Here is a 24489-nt window from a genome sequence, read left to right on the forward strand (position 1 = left end):
GCATGCTTCTCTTTTCTATAAATATTTCTTAAGCAATCTGCTATTTTTAAAGCATGATTTATACACCCACTTTTTTGGAAGGTTTATCTTGGAAAGAAGCTGATCATTCAACACACTGTTATTAGCTTGATCTTTCTTTTCTAGTATGCATTTCTTACAAAAACACACACACTTTGTTTTTATTTTTTTAACTGTACCTGTCCTCATATCACCTCATTTCTCACTTATTACATAAAGCTTATACAAAAGTTAAAGCTAGGAGAACTTTCTAGTAGCGCTGAAATAAGAGTCCTCTTTTGAGTTTCTATCTCATACCTGCTGCCCTGTACACTGGCTGCTACCTAATAAACACACAGCAGGGATTTCACCTTCTACTGTCTTTATTCATTTGCTCAATGTGACTGCCAGCACTGAAGACAGCTAGAATTATAAGCCCATTATCACAATAACCCAGAAACCCTCTTTTGGCCACAGAAGGAGCAAATGTGAAGTTGTAAGTTAGAGGACTATGCATGCAGGTTAAGATCCAATTAGTCTAAATCTTTAAAACTGAAATCCTGAAAAGGCTCCTTCAGGATATCAGATATTTAAATAATTTAATGGATATTGTTTTTTGCTTCCTACTTACCTTCCAGACACTTGAATTAGATCTCAGTTCTAAGATTAATAAAGTAATTCTATTTGGTACTGCTTACTATTTGGAAATGAGGGAGAAAAAAAGGATTTCATTCAAACATTCTGGTGTAAGTTTAACAAGTCCAGGTCCTTCTTTAGAGCTTATGTCACAGTTTTTATAAGCCAGATCACATTAACTATTTAACGTCTTTTTTAACTAGCAGTAATAGTTAATAACTATTGACTTTTGATGGGACAAAATTCTATGTGTCACTGTACACTCAGATATTCACTGATACGGCTTTAAATAAACTAATAGATACAGTGCATTTATTATGGTAAAATTGTATATAGCCCATTGTGTATAACTTAGAGCATAACTTTTACTGTTTTCTAAATGATTAGGTTTATAGTTTACCTTTGTTTTATAATATTATTCATAGGTCTTATTTACTAGAAAGTCAGGAAGGCAATACTGTTCTTATAAAAAAACATGATTCGGGGGGAGGGAGCAAGATGGCGGAGGAATAGGATGGCGAAACCACTTTCTCCCCCACAAATTCATCAAAAGAACATTTGAACGCTGAGTGAATTCTACAAAACAACTTCTAAATGCCGTGAGAGGACATCAGGCACCCAGAAAAGCAGCACATTGTCTTTGAAAGGAGGTAGGAAAAAACAGATAAAAAAAGAGACAAAAGAGGTAGGGACAGAGCTCCGTCCTGGGGAAGGGAGGCTTAAAAAAGAGAGGTTTCCAAACACCAGGAAACACTCTCACTGGCGAGTCTGTGGTGAGCCTTGGAACCTCAGAGGGCCACATAATGGGAAGGAAAAAGAAAGAAATAATTAAAACCCACAGAATACCTGCCAAATGGTAACTCCCAGTGGAGAAGCAGCGCAGACACCTACATCCGCCATTAGCAAGCGGGGGCTGGGCAGGGAGGAGCCGGCTGAACTGCTTAGAGAAAGGACTGGGCCTGAATGCCAGGAGAGCAGTCTGAGAGAACGTAACTGGGGATAGCAAAGCAGACTGTGGGACAGCTACCCTGCGAAAAAGCGAAAAGCCCTAACCTAAGACTCAGCCAGCCCCACTCACAGAACAAAGGACTGAGCAGAGCTAGCTGGCTGTGGCCGGCCCATCCCCTGCCGAAACAGGCAGGGGAAGGCAGCCAGAGCCGGAAGGGGGTAACCGCGGCTCCAGAGAGGCATCCAATACCAAACTGCAGGCAGGCTTCCTTGGTAACCAAGACATCATGGGTTTCTGACCAGTCAACACCCGCCTGAGAAGGTGCGGTGGTTGTACATCCAGAAAACCACCTGGGAGGGACTGGGGAGGTGATAAGTCCCAGCAACCATGCTCGCCAAACACCTGGTCATCTGAGCTGCTCAGACTGGGGAAGGCACAAAACGCAAGCCCAACCAAGTCTGCGCCTTTGTGGAGTACCTGAGTACCTGAACCTGAGCCGCTAAGACCTGGGAAGTGCATGCAACCCAGCGCCGGCCGCGGGCAGCTCCTGGCAGAGCAACCTAGAGCCTGTGCAGTGGAGATTGGGACAGAACAGGCGCTGCGAGCAGGGGTAAACTCAGTGTGGTCGAGACACTGTGAGCACTCCCCACAGACGCCAGAGATATTTGTCTGCAGCGTTCCTCCCTTCCCAGAACAGGACTGAACAACTGAGCCTTAAAAAGTGTCCACCACCGGCCCCCTAGTGTCAGGGTGGAAATTAGACACTGAAGAGACCAGCAAACAGAAGCTAAAACAGAGAGAACCACCTTGGAAATGACAGATAGAGAAGTCTAGAGGCTACTCCAAGAATAAGACCGAAAACCAGAGGCAAGAGGCTTAAGCCTGAATCCTGAGAACACCAGAGAACTCCTGACTCCAGGGAACATTAATCGATAGGAGCTCATCAAACGCATCCATACCTACACTGAAACCAAGCACCACCCAAGGGTCAACAAGTTCCAGAGCAAGACATACCACACAAATTCTCCAGCAACACAGGAAAATAGCCCTGAGCTTCAATATACAGGCTGTACAGTCACTCCAAACCCACTGACATCTCGTAACTCATTACTGGACACTTCACTGCACTCCAGAGAGAAGAAATCCAGCTCCACCCACCAGAACACCGACACAAGCTTCCCTAACCAGGGAATCTTGACAAGACACCCGTCCAACTCCACACACAGCGAGGAAACTACATAATAAAGAGAACTCCACAAACTGCCAGAAGACGGAAAGGCCACCCCAAGCACAGCTATATAAGCAAGATAAAGAGGCAGAGAAATACCCAGCAAGTAAAGGAACAGGATAAATGCCCACCAACACAAACAAAAGAGGAAGATATAGGGAATCTACCTGATAAAAGCAGCAAGGGAAAAGCAACAAATAACAAACAAGGGGATTCCCCTAAGGGTAACAGCTGATTTTTCAACAGAAACTCCTCAGGCCAGGAGGGAATGGCAAGACATACTTAAAGTGATGAAAGAAAATAACCTACAGCCCAGATTACTGTATCCAGCAAGGATCTCATTCAAATGTGAAGGAGAAATCAAAAGCTTTACAGACAAGCAAAAGCTGAGAGAATTCAGCACCACCAAACCAGCTCTCCAACAAATACTAAAGGATCTTCTATAGACAGCAAACACAGAAAGGGTGTATAAACTTGAACCCAAAACAATAAAGAAAATGGCAACGGGATCATACTTATCAATAATTACCTTAAACGTAAATGGGTTGAATGCCCCAACCAAAAGACAAAGGCTGGCTGAATGGATACAAAAACAAGAACCCCATATATGTTGTCTACAAGAGACCCACCTCAAAACGAGGGACACATACAGACTGAAAGTGAAGGGCTGGAAAAAGACATTTCATGCAAATAGAGACCAAAAGAAAGCAGGAGTAGCAATACGCATATCAGATAAAATAGACTTTAAAACAAAGGCTGTGAAAAGAGACAAAGAAGGAAACTACATAATGATCAAAGGATCAATCCAAGAAGAAGATATAACAATTATAAATATTTATGCACCCAACATAGGAGCACCGCAATATGTAAGACAATTACTAACAAGTATGAAAGGGGAAATTAACAACAACACAATAATAGTGGGAGACTTTAATACCCCACTCACACCTATGGATAGGTCAACTAAACAGAAAATTAACAAGGAAACAAAAACTTTTAATGATATAATAGACCAGTTAGAACTAATAGATCTCTATAGGACATTTCACCCCAAAACAATGAATTTCACCTTTTTCTCAAGCGCACATGGAACATTTTCCAGGATAGATCATATCCTAGGCCATAAAGCTAGCCTTGGTAAATTCAAAAAAACTGAAATCATTCCAAGCATCTTTTCTGACCACAATGCAGTAAGATTAGATCTCAATTACGGTTGAAAAACTATTAAAAATGCCAACATATGGAGGCTGAACAACACGCTGCTGAATAATGAACAAATCATAGAAGAAATCAAAAGAGAAATCAAAATATGCATAGAAATGAATGAAAATGAAAACACAACAACCCAAAACCTCTGGGACACTGTGAAAGCAGTGCTAAGGGGAAAGTTCACAGCAATACAGGCACACCTCAAGAAACAAGAAAGAAGTCAACTAAATAACCTAACTCTACACCTAAAAAAACTAGAAAAGGAAGAATGAAGAATCCCAGGGTCAGTAGAATGAAAGAAATCTTAAAAATTAGGGCAGAGATAAATGCAAAAGAAACAAAAGAGACCATAGCAAAAATCAACAAAGCCAAAAGCTGGTTCTTTGAGAAGGTAAATAAAATTGACAAACCACTAGCCAGACTCATCAAGAAACAAAGGGAGAAGAACCAAATCAATAAAATAAGAAATGAAAATGGAGAGATCACAACCGACAACACAGAAATACAAAGGATTATTAGAGAATACTGTCAGCAATTATATGGCAATAAAATGAGTAACCTGGAAGAAATGGACAAATTCCTAGAAAAGTACAACTTCCCAAAACTGAACCAGGAAGAAATAGAAAATCTTAAGAGACCCATCACAGGCACGGAAACAGAAGCTGTAATAAAAAATCTTTCAGCAAACAAAAGCCCAGGTCCAGACCCCTTCACAGCTGAATTCTACCAAAAATTTAGAGAAGAGATAACACCTATTCTACTCAAACTCTTCCAGAAAATTCCTGAGGAAGGGAAACTTCCAAGCTCATTCTATGAGGCCACCATCACCCTAATCCCAAAACCTGGTAAAGATCCCACAAAAAAAGAAAACTACAGGCCAATATCACTGATGAACCTAGACGAAAAAAATCCTTAAGAAAATTCTAGCAATCAGAATCCAACAACACATTAAGATGATCATACATCATGACCAAGTGGGCTTTATCCCAGGAATGCAAGGATTCTTCAATATCTGCAAATCAATCAACACAATACACCACATTAACAAACTGAAAAATAAAAATCATATGATTATCTCAATAGATGCAGAGAAAGCCTTCGACAAAATTCAACATCCATTTATGATAAAATCCCTCCAGAAGGTGGGAACAGAAGGGACATATATCAACATAATAAAAGCTATATATGACAAACCCACAGCAAACATTATCCTCAATGGTGAAAAACTGAAAGCATTTCCCCTAAAGTCAGGAACAAGACAAGGGTGCCCACTCTCACCACTACTATTCAACATAGTTCTGGAAGTTTTGGCCACAGCAATCAGAGCAGAAAAAGACATAAAAGGAATACAAATTGGAAAAGAAGAAGTAAAACTTTCACTGTTCGCTGATGACATGATCCTCTACACAGAAAACCCTAAAGACTCTACCAGAAAACTACTAGAGCTAATCAATGAATACAGTAAAGTTGCAGGATATAAAATCAACACACAGAAATTCCTTGCATTCCTATACACTAATAATGAGAAAATAGAAAGAGAAATTAAGGAAACTATTCCATTCACTCTTGCAACGAAAAGAATAAAATACTTAGGAATATATCTACCTAAAGAAACAAAAGACCTGTACATAGAAAACTAAAAAACACTGGTGAAAGTAATCAAAGAGGACACTAATAGATGGAGAAATATACCGTGTTCGTGGATTGGAAGAATAAATATTGTGAAAATGAGTATACTACCCAAAGTAATTTATACATTCAATGCAATCCCTATCAAGCTACCAATGATATTTTTCACAGAGCTAGAACAAATAATCTCACAATTTGTATGGAAATACAAAAAACCTCGAATAGCCAAAGCAATCTTGAGGAAGAAGAATGGAACTGGAGGAATCAACCTGCCGGACTTCAGGCTCTACTACAAAGCCACAGTCATCAAGACAGTATGGTACTGGCATAAAGACAGAAATACAGATCAATGGAACAAAATAGAAAGCCCAGAGATAAATCCACACGCTTATGGACACCTTATCTTTGACAAAGAAGGCAAGAATATAAAATGGAGAAAAGACAGTATCTTTAACAACTGGTGCTGGGAAAACTGGTCAGCCACTTGTAAAAAAATGAAACTAGAACACTTCCTAACACTGTACACAAAAATAAACTCAAAATGGATTAAAGATCTAAATGTAAGACCAGAAACTATAAAACTCCTAGAGGAGAACATAGGCAAAACACTCTCCAACATAAATCACAGCAGGATCTTTCATGACCCATCTCCCAGAATATTGGAAATAAAAGCAAAAATAAACAAATGGGACCTAATTAAAATTAAAAGATTCTGCACAGCAAAGGAAACTATAAGCAAGGTGAAAAGATAACCTTTAGAATGGGAGAAAATAATAACAAATGAAACAACTGACAAAGAATTAATCTCCAAAATATACAAGCAGCTCCTTCAGCTCAACTCCAGAAAAATAAATGACCCAATCAAAAAATGGGCCAAAGAACTAAACAGACATTTCTCCAAAGAAGACATACTGATGGCTAACAAACACATGAAAAACTGCTCAACCTCCCTCATAATCAGAGAAATGCAAATCAAAACCACAGTGAGATACCATTTCACACCAGTCAGAATGGCTGCTATCCAAATGTCTAAAAGCAATAAATGCTGGAGAGGGTGTGGAGAGAAGGGAACCCTCTTACACTGTTGGTGGGAATGCAAACTAGTACAGCCACTATGGAGAACAGTGTGGAGATTCCTTAAATATTGGAAATAGAACTGCCATATGATCCAGCAATCGCACTCCTGGGCATACACACTGAGGAAACCAGAATTGAAAGAGACACATGTACTCCAATGTTCATCGCAGCACTGTTTATAATAACGAGGACATGGAAGCAACCTAGATGTTCATCTGCAGATGAATGGATAAGAAAGCTTTGGTACATATACACAATGGAGTATTACTCAGCCATTAAAAAGAATGCATTTGAATCAGTTCTAATGAGGTGGATGAAACTGTAAGAGTTGAAGTAAGCCAGAAAGAAAAACACCAATATAGTATACTAACGCATATATATGGAATTCAGAAAGATGGAAATGATAACCCTGTATACGTGACAGCAAAAGAGACACAGGGTATAGAACAGTCTTTGGGACTCTGTGGGAGAGGGCGAGGGTGGGATGATTTGGGAGAATGGCACTGAAACATGTATATTATCATATGTGAAGTGAATCACCAGCCCAGGTTCGACACACGATACAGGATGCTCAGGGCTGGTGCACGGGGATGAACCAGAGGGAGGATAAGGGGAGGAGGGAGGTGGGAGCGGGGTTCAGGAAGGAGAACTCACGTACACCTGGGGCGGATTCATGTCAATGTATGGCAAAACCAATCAATATAATATTGTAAAATAATTAGCCTCCAATAAAAAAATAAAAAAAACATGATTCAATTTCAGTCCAAACTGAGAGGTATTTAATGAATTTCTCCTCACTTTATTGAGATATATAACACTATGTAAGTTTAAGGTGTATAACATGATGATTATATACGTGATACACACATACATTATGAAATGATTACTGTAACAGGGTTAATGAAATGACTGTCTTGATAGGGTTAGTTAGTACTTCTATCACCTCACAAAATTATCATTTTTGTTTTGAGGTGAGAACATTTAAGATCTAGTCTTTTAGCAACTTGCAAGATATAATACAGTATTGTTAACTATACTCATCACGACATACAACAGACCCCCCAGAACTTAACTCCTCTTAAAATGGAGGTCCTTACCCTCCATCATCGTCTCCCCATGTCCTTCACCCTCCAGGCCCTGACAACTACCATTCTATTTTCTGTTTCTATGAGTTCAGCTTTAAGAAGAGCTCCTCATACAAGTGCAATCATATAGTATTTGTCTTTCTCTGTCTGCCTTATCTTACAGGGTTATTTATCATACCAGTAGAAAACTCACATACAGGGCTTACTATGCAAAAAACACTGTTCTAAGTGTTTTATATGAATTAGCTCAGTCAATGCTCATAATCGCATGAAGCAGATGCTATGATCGTCCCCATTTTACAAGTAAGGAAATGAGAACAAGAGATTGGGAATTTGACCAAAGTCATACTGTTACTAAGGTGGCACAGCTGGGCTTCAAACCAGATGTTCTGGCTATCTGTGCTTTTAACCACTTCATAGTCCTGCCTTGCACTGTGTTACACTGAGCTTGTTCCCTTGAAGTTCACTTCTTACTCTACGGGTGTTCATGTCTATCATACCAAGTTTCTAATTCCCTCTCATTTCTGTGCTTACCTACTATTTTAATTTAGTAAGTGATAATAGATTTATAATTCACAGTCCTTACTATGATCCTAGTTCCTTACTATAACCTAAAATAAAGTAAATGAGATTCTAAACTACATATTTCAAAGATAACCATAAAGTCATTTTAAATTGGGATAAATTCAATTACAAAAACAAAAATAATAAATGTTTTAAAATAGAGTTACACATTAAACTGTCAATATACCTTGTATTCATTTTTATCTTGAAGATCTGAAGTAAATAACCTAATTTTCATATCAGCAGCAGAAGTACAAAATCTGGAAGTAAGAAAATAAAAATAAGGCAATTTTTAGTCTAGGTAAGTGAAAGTTCTTCCCACCTCTAATCACCAAAGCTATCTTCATAACTCATAATCATGCTTTTGTTTAGGCAGAAGGGGGAATGCTATGGCTCCACTGTAAAATCTGCTATACAACTATGGCTGAAAGTAGGGGACACACATTTTTCTTGGAAAACATAAAAATATTAGTATATTGGATTTGTCTCTTTAATTATAAAAGCATAGAATTTTATTATAAATCACACACGAATTTAACATTTAACTTTTTCTTAAAGGTTTAAAATGATGGGTTTAAAAAAGTGTCTTCTTTTAGCTAGGTCAATATAAGGTATAAAAATACAGTTATACATCTATCTTAGTCTTTGTCTCCTTCAGTTATCTATAAGTCTTCTTACTTTAAGATATATTAAATTCACTAAATTAGATGAAAGATAATAATCTTTTTATACCTATAAAAGCTGGTGTATCTATTACTAAAAGTTGGTGTCATACTTTGGAGTAAACTAAAAGTTGCAGTCAATTCAATGTATATTACAAAACGAACTCTAAGCAATAAACAACTATTTTTTAACTAGTTTGCCTTTAATCCTAAAATTCTTAGGTTCCTAGCATGTCAGATTATGGCTGAGGAAGAAAGAACTTCTCTATCTGTACGCATGCGTATGTGCTCGGTCTCAGTCATGTCTGACTCTGCGACCCCATGAATTACAGCCTGCCAGGCAGCTCTATCCATGGGATTTTTCAGGCAAGAGCACTAGTTGCTGCTGCTAAGTCGCCTCGGTCGTGTCTGACTCTGTGAGACCCCATAGACAGCAGCCCACCAGGCTTCTCCGTCCCTGGGATTCTCCAGGCAAGAATACTAGAGTGGGTTGCCATTTCCTTCTCCAATGAATGCATGCATGCTAGGTCGCTTCAGTTGTATCCGATTCTATGTCACCCTATGGACAACAGCCCACCAGGCTCCTCTGTCCACAGGATTCTCTAGGCAAGAATGCTGGAGGGAGTTGCCATTTCCACCAGAGCAGTTGCTATTTCCTCCTCGAGGAGATCTTCCCTCTAGGTATCAAACCCATGTCTCCTGCATTGTCAGGTGGATTTTTTATCACTGAGCCAGCCGGGAAGCCTTTGTATGCCTGTACTGAAAAATAAAGCTTATTTCTAATTGTCTTTAGGTAAATTAGTATTCAGTTCAGTTCAGTCGCTCAGTCGTGTCCGACTCTTTGCGACCCCATGAATTACAGCACGCCAGGCCTCCCTGTCCATCACTAACTCCCGGAGTTCACCCAAACTCATGTCCATCGAGCTGGTGATGCCATCCAGCCATCTCATTCTCTGTCGTCCCCGTCTCCTCCCGCCCCCAATCCCTCCCAGCATCAGAGTCTTTTCCAGTGAGTCAACTCGTCGCATGAGGTGGCCAAAGTATTGGAGTTTCAGTTTTAGCATCAGTCCTTCCAATGAACACTCAGGATTGATCTTCTCTAGAATGGACTGGTTGGATCTCCTTGCAGTCCAAGGGACTCTCAAGAGTCTTCTCCAGCACCACAGTTCAAAAGCATCAATTCTTCGGCGATCAGCTTTCTGCACAGTCCAACTCTCACAACCATACAGGACCATGGGAAAAACCATAGCCTTGACTAGACGGACCTTGATTGGCAAAGTAATATCTCTGCTTTTTAATATGCTATCCAGGTTGGTCATAACTTTCCTTCCAAGGAGTAAGCATCTTTTAATTTCATGGCTGCAATCAGCATCTGCAGTGATTTTGGAGCCCAAAAAAATAAAGTCTGACACTGCTTCCACTGTTTCCCCATCTATTTCCCATGAAGTGATGGGACCAGATGCCATGATCTTTGTTTTCTGAATGTTGAGCTTCAAGCCAACCTTTTCACTCTCCTCTTTCACTTTCATCAAGAGGCTTTTGAGTTTCTCTTCACTTTATGCCATAAGGGTGGTATTATATGGATCTAAATTTCTCACGTTTTGACTGCATTAAAGCTAATATTTTTTTCTCACCTAAAACATTTAGTTTATTTAATTTAAATAAAGCTTAAGTTAAAGCAAATCTCCTAATCTAGAGATCCAGATATGTTAGTAAATCTCTGGTACCATGCCTTTTCAATGATAAATTAAGAGTCATTGGAAGAAATAGATCAATTAGGCAAAACTAATATGAAACTGGATCAATAGTTGCTTAGGCAGGGGATGGGGTACAGGGATTAACCAGAAGGAGCAAAAAGAATCTTTTGGGGGTCACAGAAATGCTATGTATTGCCAGCATCTAGGTTATAAAAGTATATGTATTTGTCAACACTGATCAAACTGTACCTTTAAGAGGTGAGTTCACTGTATGTAAATTATCCCTTAATTAAAAAAAATTAGATTAGCTCAGTAAGAGCTAAATTATGATTGTTAAATACTTACTGTTTACTAAAAGAAGACATACATTTTAGATTTGACATTTATGGAAATAAGGTCAGTGTTTTGTAACAGACCTTAAATAATCTGACATATCATTGCCTTTGTGAAGAAGGCTTCAGCAAGTGTATTAATTTTTTTTCTCAAAAAGCAGTCATTCTTTTCAAATGCTTTCAACAAAACTGAAGCCCAAGGATTAGAACTAGAGTTGGTGGCTCAGATGGTAAAGCGTCTGCTTACAATGCGGGAGACCCGGGTTCAATCCCTGGGTTGGGAAGATCTCCTGGAGAAGGAAATGGCAACCCACTCCAGTATTCTTGCCAGGAAAATCCCCCAAATGGAGGAGCCTGGTAAGTTACAGTCCATGGGGTTGCAAAGAGTCAGACATGACTGAGTTACTTCACTTTTCTTTCCTCACTTTATGTATGGGGCAGTAAGGTTGATTAATGACTCAACCAAATTTAGTTATTTTAACAAAGTTGCACTTTCAAGAAGGAGAAGGCAATGGCAAGCCACTCCAGTACTGTTGCCTAGAAAATCCCATGGATGGAGGAGCCTGGTAGGCTGCAGTCCGTGGGGTCACTAAGGGTCGGACACGACTGAGCGACTTCACTTTCACTTTTCACTTTCATACATTGGAGAAGGAAATGGCAACCCACTCCAGTGTTCTTGCCTGGAGAATCCCAGGGACAGGAGAGCCTGGTGGGCTTCCGTCTATGGGGTCACACAGAGTCGGAAACGACTGAAGTGACTTAGCAGCAGCAGCAGCAGCACTTTCAAGAAGTGGTAAATTCAGTGAAGAATTTATGATTCATAGGAATCTCACATAAACAGCTTTGTAGTCAGGCTCAGACACATGCTTCAAGGCATCACTGCTACGTTTGCACATAAGTCACAAATTTAGACAATAAGTCTAAATTATGAAATAGCAAATATTAAAATACCTAATTCCTGGAGTTGGGGAAACAGAGGAAAAATGTCCCTATGATCAGAGGCTTCAGATCACTTAACAAAAAGGATATTAATAAATGCTGCATTTAATAATTTTCAACTTACTTGATTACTGGAGGCAATGAATCAAGTCTAGTCTCTGGGCTCCAAGCTATGCCATCAACTCTGACTCCATGGTGAAATGTTCGTAGTGTTTTATACTGAATTCCTTCAACGTCTGCTTCTTCCTCCTAAGCATACACAGTATATGTTTAAAAAGTCATGAGAACAAACTATATAAAACTGTGTATTTTATTATAATGAAGAATTTATCAGGGGGACATGAATATTCTTTTGAGAAGTTCAAAAAGCAGATTAGATTTTAAGGTGGGCTTCCCTGATAGGTCAGTTGGTAAAGAATCCACCTGCAATGCAGGAGACCCTGGTTCGATTCCTGGGTCAGGAAGATCCTCTGGAGAAGGGATAAGCTACCCACTCCAGTATTCTGGCCTGGAGAATTCCATGGACTCTATAGTCTGTGGGGTCACAAAGAGTCGGACACTACTGAGCAAACAAAATTGGGGCTTCCCTGGTGGCTCAGAGGGTAAAGTATATGCCGGCAATGTGGGAGACCTGGGTTCAATCCCCAGGTCACGAAGATTTCCTGGAGAAGGAAATGGCAACCCACTCCAGTACTCTTGCCTGGAAAATCCCATGGACGGAGAAGCATGGTAGGCTACAGTCCATGGGGTCGCAAAGAGCGAGACACAACTGAGCGACTTCACTTTCACTTTCTTTCAACCAGTTTATTGAACAACAACAAAAATATTCAAAGCTGTCTACGTGTTACAAAATAACTCTCTAAGATAACTAAAAACAATATACTTGTTATACTTTACCTCAAGAGACATTTTATTCCTAATAGTAAATATATTTCACATCAAACACAATGAAAATGGAATGTTCTAAGAATCAGAATGTTCTAGGTAAATGACGTAACATGCATGCACAGATTATCAAATAATAATATCAAAAATATACACTGAATACAGTTTTGATTATGTATGATACCTTAAACCTTATGATGCCTCAGTCATTACAGAGAGTATCAATGGTTTTCACACAGTATTATACATGGAAACAGTTGGACACAACTCAGCAACTAACACTTTCACTTTCACACATGTGTGGGATTGAACAAACTGTTGTTCATCTATACCATTACTATGAGCAGTGGATGTGCAAATTACTGATCAGTCTTTTAGTTATTTGATTCTGGGTAAGATGTTTAATAAAGTCAGCTTATCTATTTGATTCAGTACTACTAAAATGATTTCAGTTTATTCTCATGGGAAGACAAGAATGAATTTTGAAAAGTCAAGTCATCTTTGTCTGGCAATATGGATAATAACCTGAAAAGCTTTCTGACTACAAAAATAATGCAAAAATACAAATCCCTAGAAGCAACTGAGCACAGAGGCATAAAGCTATCTTAAGGACATCTGCCCACATCCAATAATTAATAACTTTTGTTTGTAGGGGACAGAAGACAAAACTTAGTGCCTACACAAAGAGGGATGCAGATCAGGGACCTTTGCATAGATCCAGGACCTTTAAAGTGGAAGCAGGGACAACAAAAACCCAAAATCAAAAGTGCCATGCAAAATATGTACCATGGCTGAAGGCCAAGAAAAAGAAAAAAGTAACTTGTGAAAAATCTCAACCATTGGCTGGCCCTGACATAAGTTTGAGGCTTGAATTCTCATTAACTATGTGCTCCAGAAAATGAAAACTTATTTCAAAATTCCATATGTTGTTAGTGGCCCCAAGCACTTGATGGATAAAGGCAAATTCTTTTTGGATGAACTTCCTCTACCTAGGTCTCAAAATTCTCACAAATATAGTTCAATCAAATATGATCTTATATGCATGCACTACTACATATGAAAACAAAATACCACAAACAGAACAATCAACCTGGAGACAATAAAAAATCAGATAAAATGTATTTTTGAGGATGTAGATGAGAATCAAAAAATATGACTAAGCAACATGAGATTACCCAAAGTGACCAGATAACTATTAAAGAACTAAATGAAAACGTATAGATGAAAAGACTATCAAGAGAAAAAAGTAAACAATGCTCAGAGGAGCTGGAAGACAGATTTGAAAAACTTATTCAGAATGAGGTTAAGAGAAGACAAAAAGAGACGATAAGAGGGATTCAGTGAGCAGTTCTACCACATAGCTAACTGGGGTTGTAGGAGAAACCAGTAGAAGGAATGGGGGAAGAGGCAGGATTTGAAGAGATAACGGCAAAGGATTCTCATACTTGATTACAAGCACCAATATTTATAATCAGAAAAAACAATAAATCCCAGGCAGCTTAAAAAGAAATCTGCAGCTAGACACTATACAGTAAAACTTCAGAACACACAAACTCTCACATATGTGTGTATATACATGAGAAGAGGGGAGTGAGGGAAAAGAAGCAAGAGTGAGATAAGGGTCTTAGCAATAGTAATCAGAAAGAAAAGATAAGTGTCCTATAAAAGAGTAATAATAATTATTATTTTTTTTAATTTTACAATATTATATTGGTTGGTTTTGCCCTACATAAGAGTAATAATTAGAACAACCATCAGCTTCATAGCAGAAACAAATGCAGGGAGTCAGTGAAATATCTTCAAAATTATACGAAAAACTGTTGAACTGTAGCCACAACAAACTAGTATTTCAAGAATAAAGCTGTTTTAAAGGTATTTTCATAAAAACCAAAGCCAACGGTTGGCATCAATAAAGTCTCACTAAAGGGCTTCCCTGGTGGCTCAGAGGTTAAAGCGTCTGCCTCCAATGCGGGAGACCCAGGTTCGATCCCTGGGTCGGGAAGATCCCCTGGAAAAGGAATGGTAACCCACTCCAGTATTCTTGCCTGGAGAATCCCATGGACGGAGAAGCCTGGTAGGCTACAGTCCACGGGGTCACAGAGAGTCGGACACGACTGAGCGACGGAACAGAATGGAAAAGATCTTCTAAAGCAGGGGCTGGCAAACTATGACCAAGGAGCCAAATCTGGCCTATGGTCTGTTTTGGTATGGCCCGCAAGCTGAGAATAATTTTTATATTTTTAAGGAGTTGTAAAAAACAAATAATTTGCAACAGACACCTTAAATGGCTGGCAAAGCTTAAAATATTTACTATTCCACAGAAGAAGTTTAAGCTTATCCTTGTAATAGAGAATATCTTTCAGGTAAAGAAAAATGACCCCAGAAAGCAGATCTGAGATGTAAGGAACAGTGAGTGAAAAATCAAAGGCAAACATGTGGATTAATTTAAACAAATACTAGACACATAAAACAATGTTGAATTTGTGGGTTAAAATGAAAAGAAAAATGATAGAGAACTGAAATATAATAATAATATAAGTCTGTAGTGGGTGATAACAGTTCAAGTGTCAAAGGTTCTTGCTCTATTCATGAAGACATTAATTTTAGCTTTGTTAATTAAGGATGCATATTAAATACCTTTGGTAACCATTAAAAGAAGAAAAATAACATGTAAACTTTCAAACTATCAGGGAGGAAAAAGATGAAAGGAGAAGGTAACAAAACACATGGAATATGCACAAGAATATGCATACTGGCAAGCTACAGGAATATGCATACTACACTTTCAATAGTAAAATACTTTCTAATAGAGGAATAGATTAATTGTGGTATATTCATATTATAAAATACCATACTACAATGAAGATATATGAACTTTGACAAGGAGAATCTAATAAATAAATTGTTAATTTAGTGGTGGTGGTGCTCAGTTGTGTCTGACTCTTTGCAACCCTATGGACTGTAGCCCACCAGGTTTCTCTGTCCATGGAATTTTCCAGGCAAGAATACTCAAGTGGGTTGCCATCTTCCTGTACCAAGGATCGAACCCAAGTCTCTTGTGTCTCCTGCACTGGCAAGTGGATTCTTTACCACTGGGCCACTTGGGAAGCCCTTTAATAATGAAGAGAAGAACATAACACAGAATAATTTCACTGATATAAAGTTTAAAACATGAAAAACAATATATTGATTTGCAACACCAACACATGGCAACTGAAGAAAAAATGAAACTTCACACATGGTTACGTCCTGGGGCTGAGAAGAAAAGGTGGTAAGGAAAGAAAACCCAGGGGGCTTCAAAAGAGTTGCTCATGTTCTCTTTCTGAAGCTAGGTAGTAAGCATACAGGGATCTACTATTATTATTCTTTATACTTTTTATCAGTAATATATATTTTAAAACACACTGTATAAGCTTAAAATACTGTCATTTAAAAAATAAATCATCTTTTTGTTATTTAAATCAAAACCCTACATGGATCCAGAGACTAAAGCAAAAATTTTCATGACAAAGTTGTCCAAGGAATCTTCTGTGTTCAGTGACTACAGTTATCCTTTATAAAAGTTTCTTAGATTATAAAATAGGATCTGCGGGAAAATTCAGGTGAAACTTGATATTTAATTGAATATATATGTCTATATAGATAGAAGTTATGTGAAGGATTCTATTCATTCTGAATCTAAATCCAAAGTTTTACAATGTGTACTTCAATTGAATCCTAGCAGATGTGTTGATTTTTTCAGGATAGCCTTTGGAATCCTAGCACAATCATTTCACAAACATTACATATACCTTTCTCTACATAATTCAGATAATCCTTGAAAATAACTTTACATTTCAGGTGAACGTAACAGAAAAAAGTTTTTCCATAAAAACATAAAAAGGGAAACAAATATATTTATCAAGGAAAAAAAAACCACTGTCAAATTTTATTACTTCATAATTTTTCTGTATAATAACTGTATAGTTAACAGCTAGATATGCCAAGGCAGCTATCACTAAGGAACTTAAAAATAAGGTTAGAAGCCTAATCACAGCTGACTTTATAAATAGGGTTATATCTATTTTTCCACACTGACAAACTAATCTTTAAAATTGAACTTTTTACCATCAAAACACACTATTTTTGCTAATGTAACAACAGTATTGACAATTAGGTCCTATAATTTATTAAAGTACAGATGGAGCTATTAGGTGGTCATGGGAATAAAGAAATCCCAGTGACTATACAGTCTGCATTTTATGTATCACCAGTGAAACCTTTTTTCCTGGCAGCCAAGTCCACCACTGAGCCAACTAAAAGGCCAGGGTGTGTGCGTGTGGTATAGGCAGAGATGAACACTATTCTGGGTTTAGCTTGAGGTGTAGGCATTATTGTACAGGCAGGAAATTAAGAAACTTTGGAAAACTTGCCATAATGCACATCATTATACAAGTCTCCAGCATATTTGAGGTTGGGGCAAAGCCAGGTTGATGAAAGGGCTATTCTAAGGGTTGAAATTGGCTGTTCCTCCCACCACACCCATTTAAGGCCAAATACAGAATTTTAGTTGGATGAGACTGTAAAGTTTACCTAGTCTACTTCTTTCATCAAATGCTTAAATCTCTACTAGAACATTTGAAAAAAAGTTTTCATAATCCTTCTCTGAACATTTCCAAGTGAGAGAGAACTAGCTACTTTCGTGGGGAATGTATTCAATTTGGGTGTAGTTCTAATTATTAGAACAGTTCTCTTTTACATTAAACCAAAATCTGTTTCCATGTAAATTCTATTCACTGCTCCAAATTCTGCTCTCTGGAACCATCACTGAGGTAGTTTAACTCAGTGACAACACATGTCTGGCCATTAACTGATCTCCACTAGGTGAATACACTCAAAGAAGCAGTTTCAGCCTTAGTCCTAGAGCACCGTAAGTAACAACTCCACTCAAACAGAATTGAAGACATAAGTTACCATTCTGAGCCTAATCCCTCTTTCACATGACGGTTTTAAACTTTCTAATGCCACTTTGAAATCTGTCTTCAAATACATTATCTCCTTTGAATCAAAATACACTGCTAAGAACTGAAGTAAACACTAGATATTACTATCAATTTACAGCACAGGATATAGAGCTGTGGGGTCCAAACTGGTGGCCAATAGCCCCACGGGGCTATGAAGCACTGGAAAAATGTGACTGGCACAAGATGTACACTTTATAAAGTGCAAAATCCACACCAGATTTCATAGACTTAGTATAAAAGGAATATGTAAGGATCTCATTAATAATTTTTATATTTGTTACACATATAAAATATATTGGATATGGTGGGTAAAAATACATTATTAAAATTAATTTCACCTGCTTTTTACTTTTCATAATGTGGTTATTATGACATTTAAATTTATATTTGTGGCTCACATTCTATTTCTATTGGACAGCACTGAATTAAGTTCCTTTGGCAGCTTAATCCAATTCTGGATTGGATCTATTAAACAATATTTGGATTCTGAGCAGAGTCTGGCATATAACAGTTGCTCAATAAAAATTTGTTAAATGAAGTTTGTCACCCAAAGCATTAGGTAGCCTTTTCAACTTCATGTTCTATATAAATTCAATGTGATTGTCCAAGTCTTCTCATCCAAGTCCCAGTAGAGGTTGCAATTCATTATTTTTTTTTTAAATTTTATTAGAGTATAGTTGATTTACAACAGATTTACAATGTTGTATTAGTTTCAGGTGTATGCAATTTATCATCGACCACCCTTTAAAGAGAATTAGAAACCTTCATGCTCCCTCTACTCTTTAGTTTTATAGCGCTGTCTTATTGCATTGCATTATATTTAATCATCTCCTTGAGGGCAGGGTCCTTGCTTTTTTAAAATATGTATTGTTAGTTCCCAGCACCTGATCTGCAATTAATAAGTATTTGACAAATATATGACACCAACCAATAGTACTGTCACTTGGCTCAAATTTCCAACATATTCAAAAGAATATCATGAAATTCTGAAAAATGCTTTGCTGAAGTTCAGAATTACTATATCAGCAGTGTTTTCCTAATAGTCTTAGAGTGAGGATTGCTTTTCTGACAGAAATGTGAAATCTTTCAAATTCAGTTTTTCCTCGTTTTTTTCTCAAGATAAGAAACTGAGTGCTACAGCACTTGAAAGTTCTAACATGAGAGACTAGGAACAATGTATAATAGTGCTTAATTAGATAAAAAAATAATTTCAGAAGAAGCAATCTGAATCTCCCCTGGCAAATTACTGGAACTCATTTCTCTAGAACTATTTGAACTATGGCTTCAACCTCCCTGAATAGCAGCACAGGAAGAAAAGAACAGGGGTTTAAAAATGTGGTATAGAGTTTGTTTTTTCTGTTATTAGATAAATCCTTGCATTTCTTTCAAGTAGAATGGAAACTCCATGAGGACAGAGACAGTTGTTTGGCTGTATCCCCAACACCTGGCACAGAAGATAATATGTGTTCACTGCTTGATAAATTAATAAAAGTCCGATTCTTTCCTAAGGTTATTTGGGGTTAAGATACACATTGCCAGCCTCACAGTCTAAGGGTCCACAGGGATAATACCTGTCACCACAAACAGTAACAGAGCAATACAAATGTTTTTGCTCTTTTTTTTTCTCATTTTGTCACTTTCCATCTTTTGCTCCTTTTTTCTCTCTGCTACCCATCACTTCTTTGCCTTCTTTTTCTTCTCTTCTTGACTTTCTCCCTCAGAATTTCTTAGCTGAACATAAAGAAAAGCATATTTTTTCAGTACTTTTGAATACAATTAGCTATTAATTTCAAAAGCACTGAACCAAAATTCAATTTCATCTGTAGGGGGGCTGCTTTTTCCTTTTGCAGGTTATAGTGTGCATCAGAAAAATGGTTTCCCTTCAGTTTTTTTCAAGAGTGTTGTATTATTTCTCCTAACTCTGTGACATTTTATAATCCTAACCTGATGAGATCTTAACCTGGTCCAGCTGAGATCAGGCTGAGGGTCATATTCAGCCTAAAAGCTAGAAATTCCCTACCCTAACCCTAAAAGGCAATGTGGGATAACGTAAGAACTCCTGTGTTCTACTCAGACACCAACCAACAGAAGCTTTTAATTCATACTTTCTCCTTAGGGTAAATATACATGCAGTCTAGCTGTGTATAACCTAATACATTTATGCCACTATAAAATGTCAAATTGCATTTATGATGTTAAAATACTGTAAGATACTGAACTGCCTCCTCAGTAAAAGAGAAAATAATATTTACAATGTTTATAATATCACTTTGGTGATAAAGTTATTTAAAATCTTTGAAAATTGGTCACTGCCAAATTACCTCACTGATTAACCTTAATCTGGGAAATAGTGTTCCATATAAAACACTCTGATAAGGGATTAACCACAGATTCCTGAGGGTTGGCCTCCCATTGTTCAAATTCTTTCTGACACTTAGAAACTAGCTTTCCTGTGAGAAAACGTGATGTGTGCCACACCATTAAATATGGGGCTGTGCCTGACCAAATCGATGATAGTCATATGTATTAAATGTGTCCGATACTACGTAGAAACTGTACATGCTAACTTATGACATTCATACAAAACCCTGTTAAGTACAGTTGACCCTTGAAAACCATGATTTTGAACTGTGTCCACTTATATGCAGATTTTTTTCAAAACATACCTACTAGAGGACTATGATTGCTGTTGATTGAATCCATGGATGAGGAATCAGGGAACTGTAGTTACACCTGGATGCTGACTGCATCCATTGGTAGTCCTTTACCTCCACAATGTTCAAGAGTCAAGTGTGTAATTGTTCTCATTTTTATAGAAGAGAGGCTAAGTACCTGCTCAAAGTCACCTAGCTATTAAGAGGTAAAGCCAGGCAGGAACAAAAACCCAGGTATTTTGGCTCCAGAGTTCATGGTCTTAATGACTATGGAATTGCCTGTTCAATTAGTAGATCTCATACTCTGTATACTCTAGATATATAAAAAGCATGACAGCGACTAGGAAAGCTGGTGTCATCACAGCTATAAGTCTCCTGGAAGATCATTTTTATGCTCTCAATACTACTAGCTTCTTTTTTTTTTCTATGTCAAAGTAGAATACAGAAAAGCTGGATTTAGTAATTAATCATATCTCACTTAATTGGTATTTCCCCTGGACATAACAACATATAGTTAATCATAACCTTCAATTACTAGAATATTCCATTTCTAATCATGAAGCATAGAGGAGCCTTATATATGTATATAGCCTTGCCCCTGAATAATGGGGGTTAGGGCAATGACTGTCCACACAGTTGAAAATCCTGGTGTAACTTGCAGTAAGCCTCCCTGGTGGCTCAGATAGTAAAGAATCTGCCGACAATGCGAGAGATCCAGTTCGATCCCTGGGTCAGGAAGATCCTCTGGAGAAGGGAATGGCAACCTACACTAGTATTCTTGCTTGGAGAATTCCATGGACAGAGGAAGAGCTCGGCAGGCAATAGTCCATGGTGTTGCAAAGAGTCTGACACCACTGAGAGACTAATACTTTCATTTTTCTCCCTGTGGGCAGTTCCTCGGCATCTGCAGAATCAACTAACTGCAGATTCTATAATATCCTAGTATTTACTACTGGAAAAAAAAAAATCCATAAGTGAACTATGCAGTTCAAATCTGTGTTGTTAAAGGGTCAACTGTATTCTTCCTTTTCAATACTTATTCACTGTTTGCACAAGTATTAGGCATATATTACTAGGAATGTCTTTTTCAGGAGTTCTTCATCTCACTTTTTTTTACATTTAAGCCTAGTATGCTTTCAAAGTTTAGTGAAAATTACCAAAGTTTGTATAAGTTTTCTTATCAGTGAAACATCTTCACTGTCACTCACTGCAGTTTTGTACACTAACCTGAAATGTACAGGTGCCAATGAACACAAAATTATTGCCACCATATGCAATTAGGTTTCCTGAATCCCCACTCTCAAAGGGATTGAATTCTACCACATGCACATAATCTTCACAATCCACAGTGTAGGCAGCATTTCTTGTGGCATCTTGCTTCATCTTGTATGGCAAAACTCGTGCAGCTCCAAAAACAGCCTTCTACTGGACAAGGTCACAGAACTGTGGATTACAGCACAGAAACAGAAACCATCAGTGTTAGGATGTGATGACAGGCAGCTCAAAAAAAAAAAAAATTATTCTACTTTGTGAATGATAGTTGCAGAGTAGGTCACCACAAAATTCTGTTCAGATTACTTAAAGGACAGGGAGTACTTAAAGATGGAATTACACTACTAGGAAATATACTCATAAAAAATTAATGATCATTAACATATGGAGCTCTACCTGCAAGCGCCACCATTAAGTATTTTACTAACATTACTATGCCTAATACTTGCACAAACCTAAGAGGGAGGTACTAACTATGGTCCCCTTTTTACAGATGAAAAAATCGAAACTTCAGATGGTTAACTAGCTTGCCAATCTCATAAGAGGAGCCAGAATGTGAGACTTTCTAAGTGTTGGGCACCAGGACAAGAGAAACACAAAAGCCTGTCATGAAGGAGCTCACAATCCAGGGTTATTTATGATTCAGTGTGAACAGTACTATAATATAAGTAGATACAAAATATACAATCGGGAGGAAGGAATGCCAAAATGGGATAAAAAATAGTATTAATAAAACCAGGCACAAAACTTCAGCTAACATTTCATGGCCTGGTGTGCGTTCTTAAAGTATCATTCCCAGATGAGGCTTATAGATTCTGAAGAGGTCACTTTTTTGTTTGTTGTTTTTAATGGGACGGTAGGAACTGTCCTGAAAACAGCTGGGCTTGATAGCAAACACATCAAATATCTGATGAGTATCTACTAAGAAATCATATGAGTTCCACCTGAGAAAGTCTATAACCCAGTAACCTTAAGAGTGGGCATCTGGGACTAAACAGTTGTAAAAAGTGACCAACAGGTAAGGCAGCAGTGTGGGAAGTGCAAAATATTCCAGATCAGGAAACTCGGTTTCTAACCGCTCATTAAAGCAGTGTCCAGTCTAATTACAGTCTCAGGGTCTCACGGTACCAAGCGGGCTGGACTTGCCCCTCTAAAATTGCGAAAACAGGGGAGCGAGGGAACAAGTCCCCGCATAGCCCTGACACCTCTTCCAGAGCCAGGCAAATCCCGCGAGACCCCGCCACTACCTCCCGGAGCCCGAGGTCGAAAGGAAGAGGGGTGGGGAACGGCCCGAGGAGAGGAAGAACTCCCAGGGATAGAGTGGAGGCGCGTGGCGGCCGGCAGCCGAGCATGGATGCCCTTTGGGCTCACGCGCGATACGCACCGGAGGGCGCCTGGAAGCCGCTAGAGCCGAGCTGCTGTTCACCTTGAACTGCTGCGGCGCGCGCCGGCTCTGCTTCCGGGTCAGAGGACGAGAGCTGTGATTGGCTGTCGGGCCCTCCCGCGAGATTTAAAATGTAAACCCGCTATCTCTCTAACAGTCGCCCTTGGGCAGCCGGCTGGAGCTTTCTTCGGGGAAGTTTGCACCTCCTGGGTTCTCCCCGAGCCAGGTGAGTGACACCTTTTTCTCTCCCGTCTGCATGCTTTAAGCTGCGACATGTGAGGGTAACAGCAGAGCGCCATGTGGTTGCCTAGAGTAATATTTGTGCAGTGTTTTTGCTCCGGGGCCTGGTTTTGTTCTGGGGGTGTTGAACAGAGTTCTTATGTTCCAGTGATGGAGCTGGAAGGTGCTGAGGGATCATCTGCTGACTGGAAGAATAAGGTCTACAGAGCCCTACTTAGATTAGTTAGTTAGGCAGGAAACTAGGCTTAGGTAGACTCCACTTTCGCCCTCTCCCTTTTACTTTCACCCAAGGAACTGTTAGGACCTGCATACCATGAACAGCAACGATGCCCTTTTTTATTGAGCACCTCCTAAGTGCCCAGCACTAGGTCGATTATTTACTGTCTAACTAACGTCTCCTAATTTTATGAACTAGGAGATAATCATTTCCGTTTTACAGATGAATAAATTTATGCTCATCAGAGGTTTTAAATACTGAAGGACCTACAGCCAGTAAATGCGGACCCTGGTATGTGTCTTTTATCCATCTGACACTGGCTCCCCAGTGACATTTTCCTCCCTTACAATTTTTACTGCAGTGCAGCTTGGAATCCAAATACTGAAGTGTTTATTATCGCTGCTATCTTCTACTACTCTTTGTATGTTGCAGCCTGACATTCAGAATACTTGCATAGTCATTGTCTGCTTGATTTCTGGAAGTATTCTACCTCTTCCTAGGCAGTCAGGGCTTATTGCTCGGGCTCACGCAGCCAGCTAGCTACTGAAAGAGTAAAGGCTAGAGGCTTGGTGGCACTAGTGGCCACCTGGTGGCACCTGGCAAACTGGTGGCACTGCCTGTTTTTGTGCAGCCAGTTCGTGAGCTAAGAATGGATTTTACGTGTTTGGTTGGTTGAAAAAAAAGTCCCGCAGAATAATATTTTATGGTATGTGAAAATTTTATGATCTTTAATTTCTATAAAATTTTGCTAAAGCTGAGCTGTGCTCATTTGTTTATGTATTATCTGTGGCTAGTTTCACCCTGCAAGGTGAAGTTTGAATAGTTGTAAG

General features: G+C 38.7%; 2 protein-coding genes across 5 annotated transcripts in view; one reads left to right on the plus strand and one right to left on the minus strand.

Moving 5' to 3' along the window:
* NUP37 (nucleoporin 37) overlaps positions 1 to 23292 on the minus strand; it is a 49177-nt gene extending 25885 nt beyond the window's left edge. Inside the window, exons 1-4 of the mRNA XM_055394450.2 lie at positions 23203 to 23292; positions 21774 to 21989; positions 12129 to 12253; positions 8562 to 8634 (exon numbers count right to left, since the gene is read on the minus strand). Of these exons, the coding sequence (XP_055250425.1) occupies positions 8562 to 8634; positions 12129 to 12253; positions 21774 to 21929 (354 nt within the window). The 5' untranslated portion in view covers positions 21930 to 21989; positions 23203 to 23292. The remainder of the gene's footprint in view (positions 1 to 8561; positions 8635 to 12128; positions 12254 to 21773; positions 21990 to 23202) is intronic.
* Positions 23293 to 23334: 42 nt separating this feature from the next.
* Positions 23335 to 24489, plus strand: part of PARPBP (PARP1 binding protein) — a 62524-nt gene continuing 61369 nt past the window's right edge. For 2 of the 4 annotated variants that reach the window (XM_055394444.2, XM_055394446.2), the window contains exon 1: positions 23341 to 23428. The gene's annotated coding sequence lies outside the window, so the exon portion shown is untranslated. Of the gene's footprint in view, positions 23429 to 24489 lie in introns of all 4 variants that reach the window. The other 2 variants (XM_055394445.2, XM_088837152.1) reach the window with 2 other exon arrangements.

Source organism: Moschus berezovskii, chromosome 6, assembly GCF_049115385.1.
Source record: "Moschus berezovskii isolate FMDL1 chromosome 6, NW_MosBer_1.0, whole genome shotgun sequence".
Classification (NCBI taxonomy): domain Eukaryota; kingdom Metazoa; phylum Chordata; class Mammalia; order Artiodactyla; family Moschidae; genus Moschus; species Moschus berezovskii.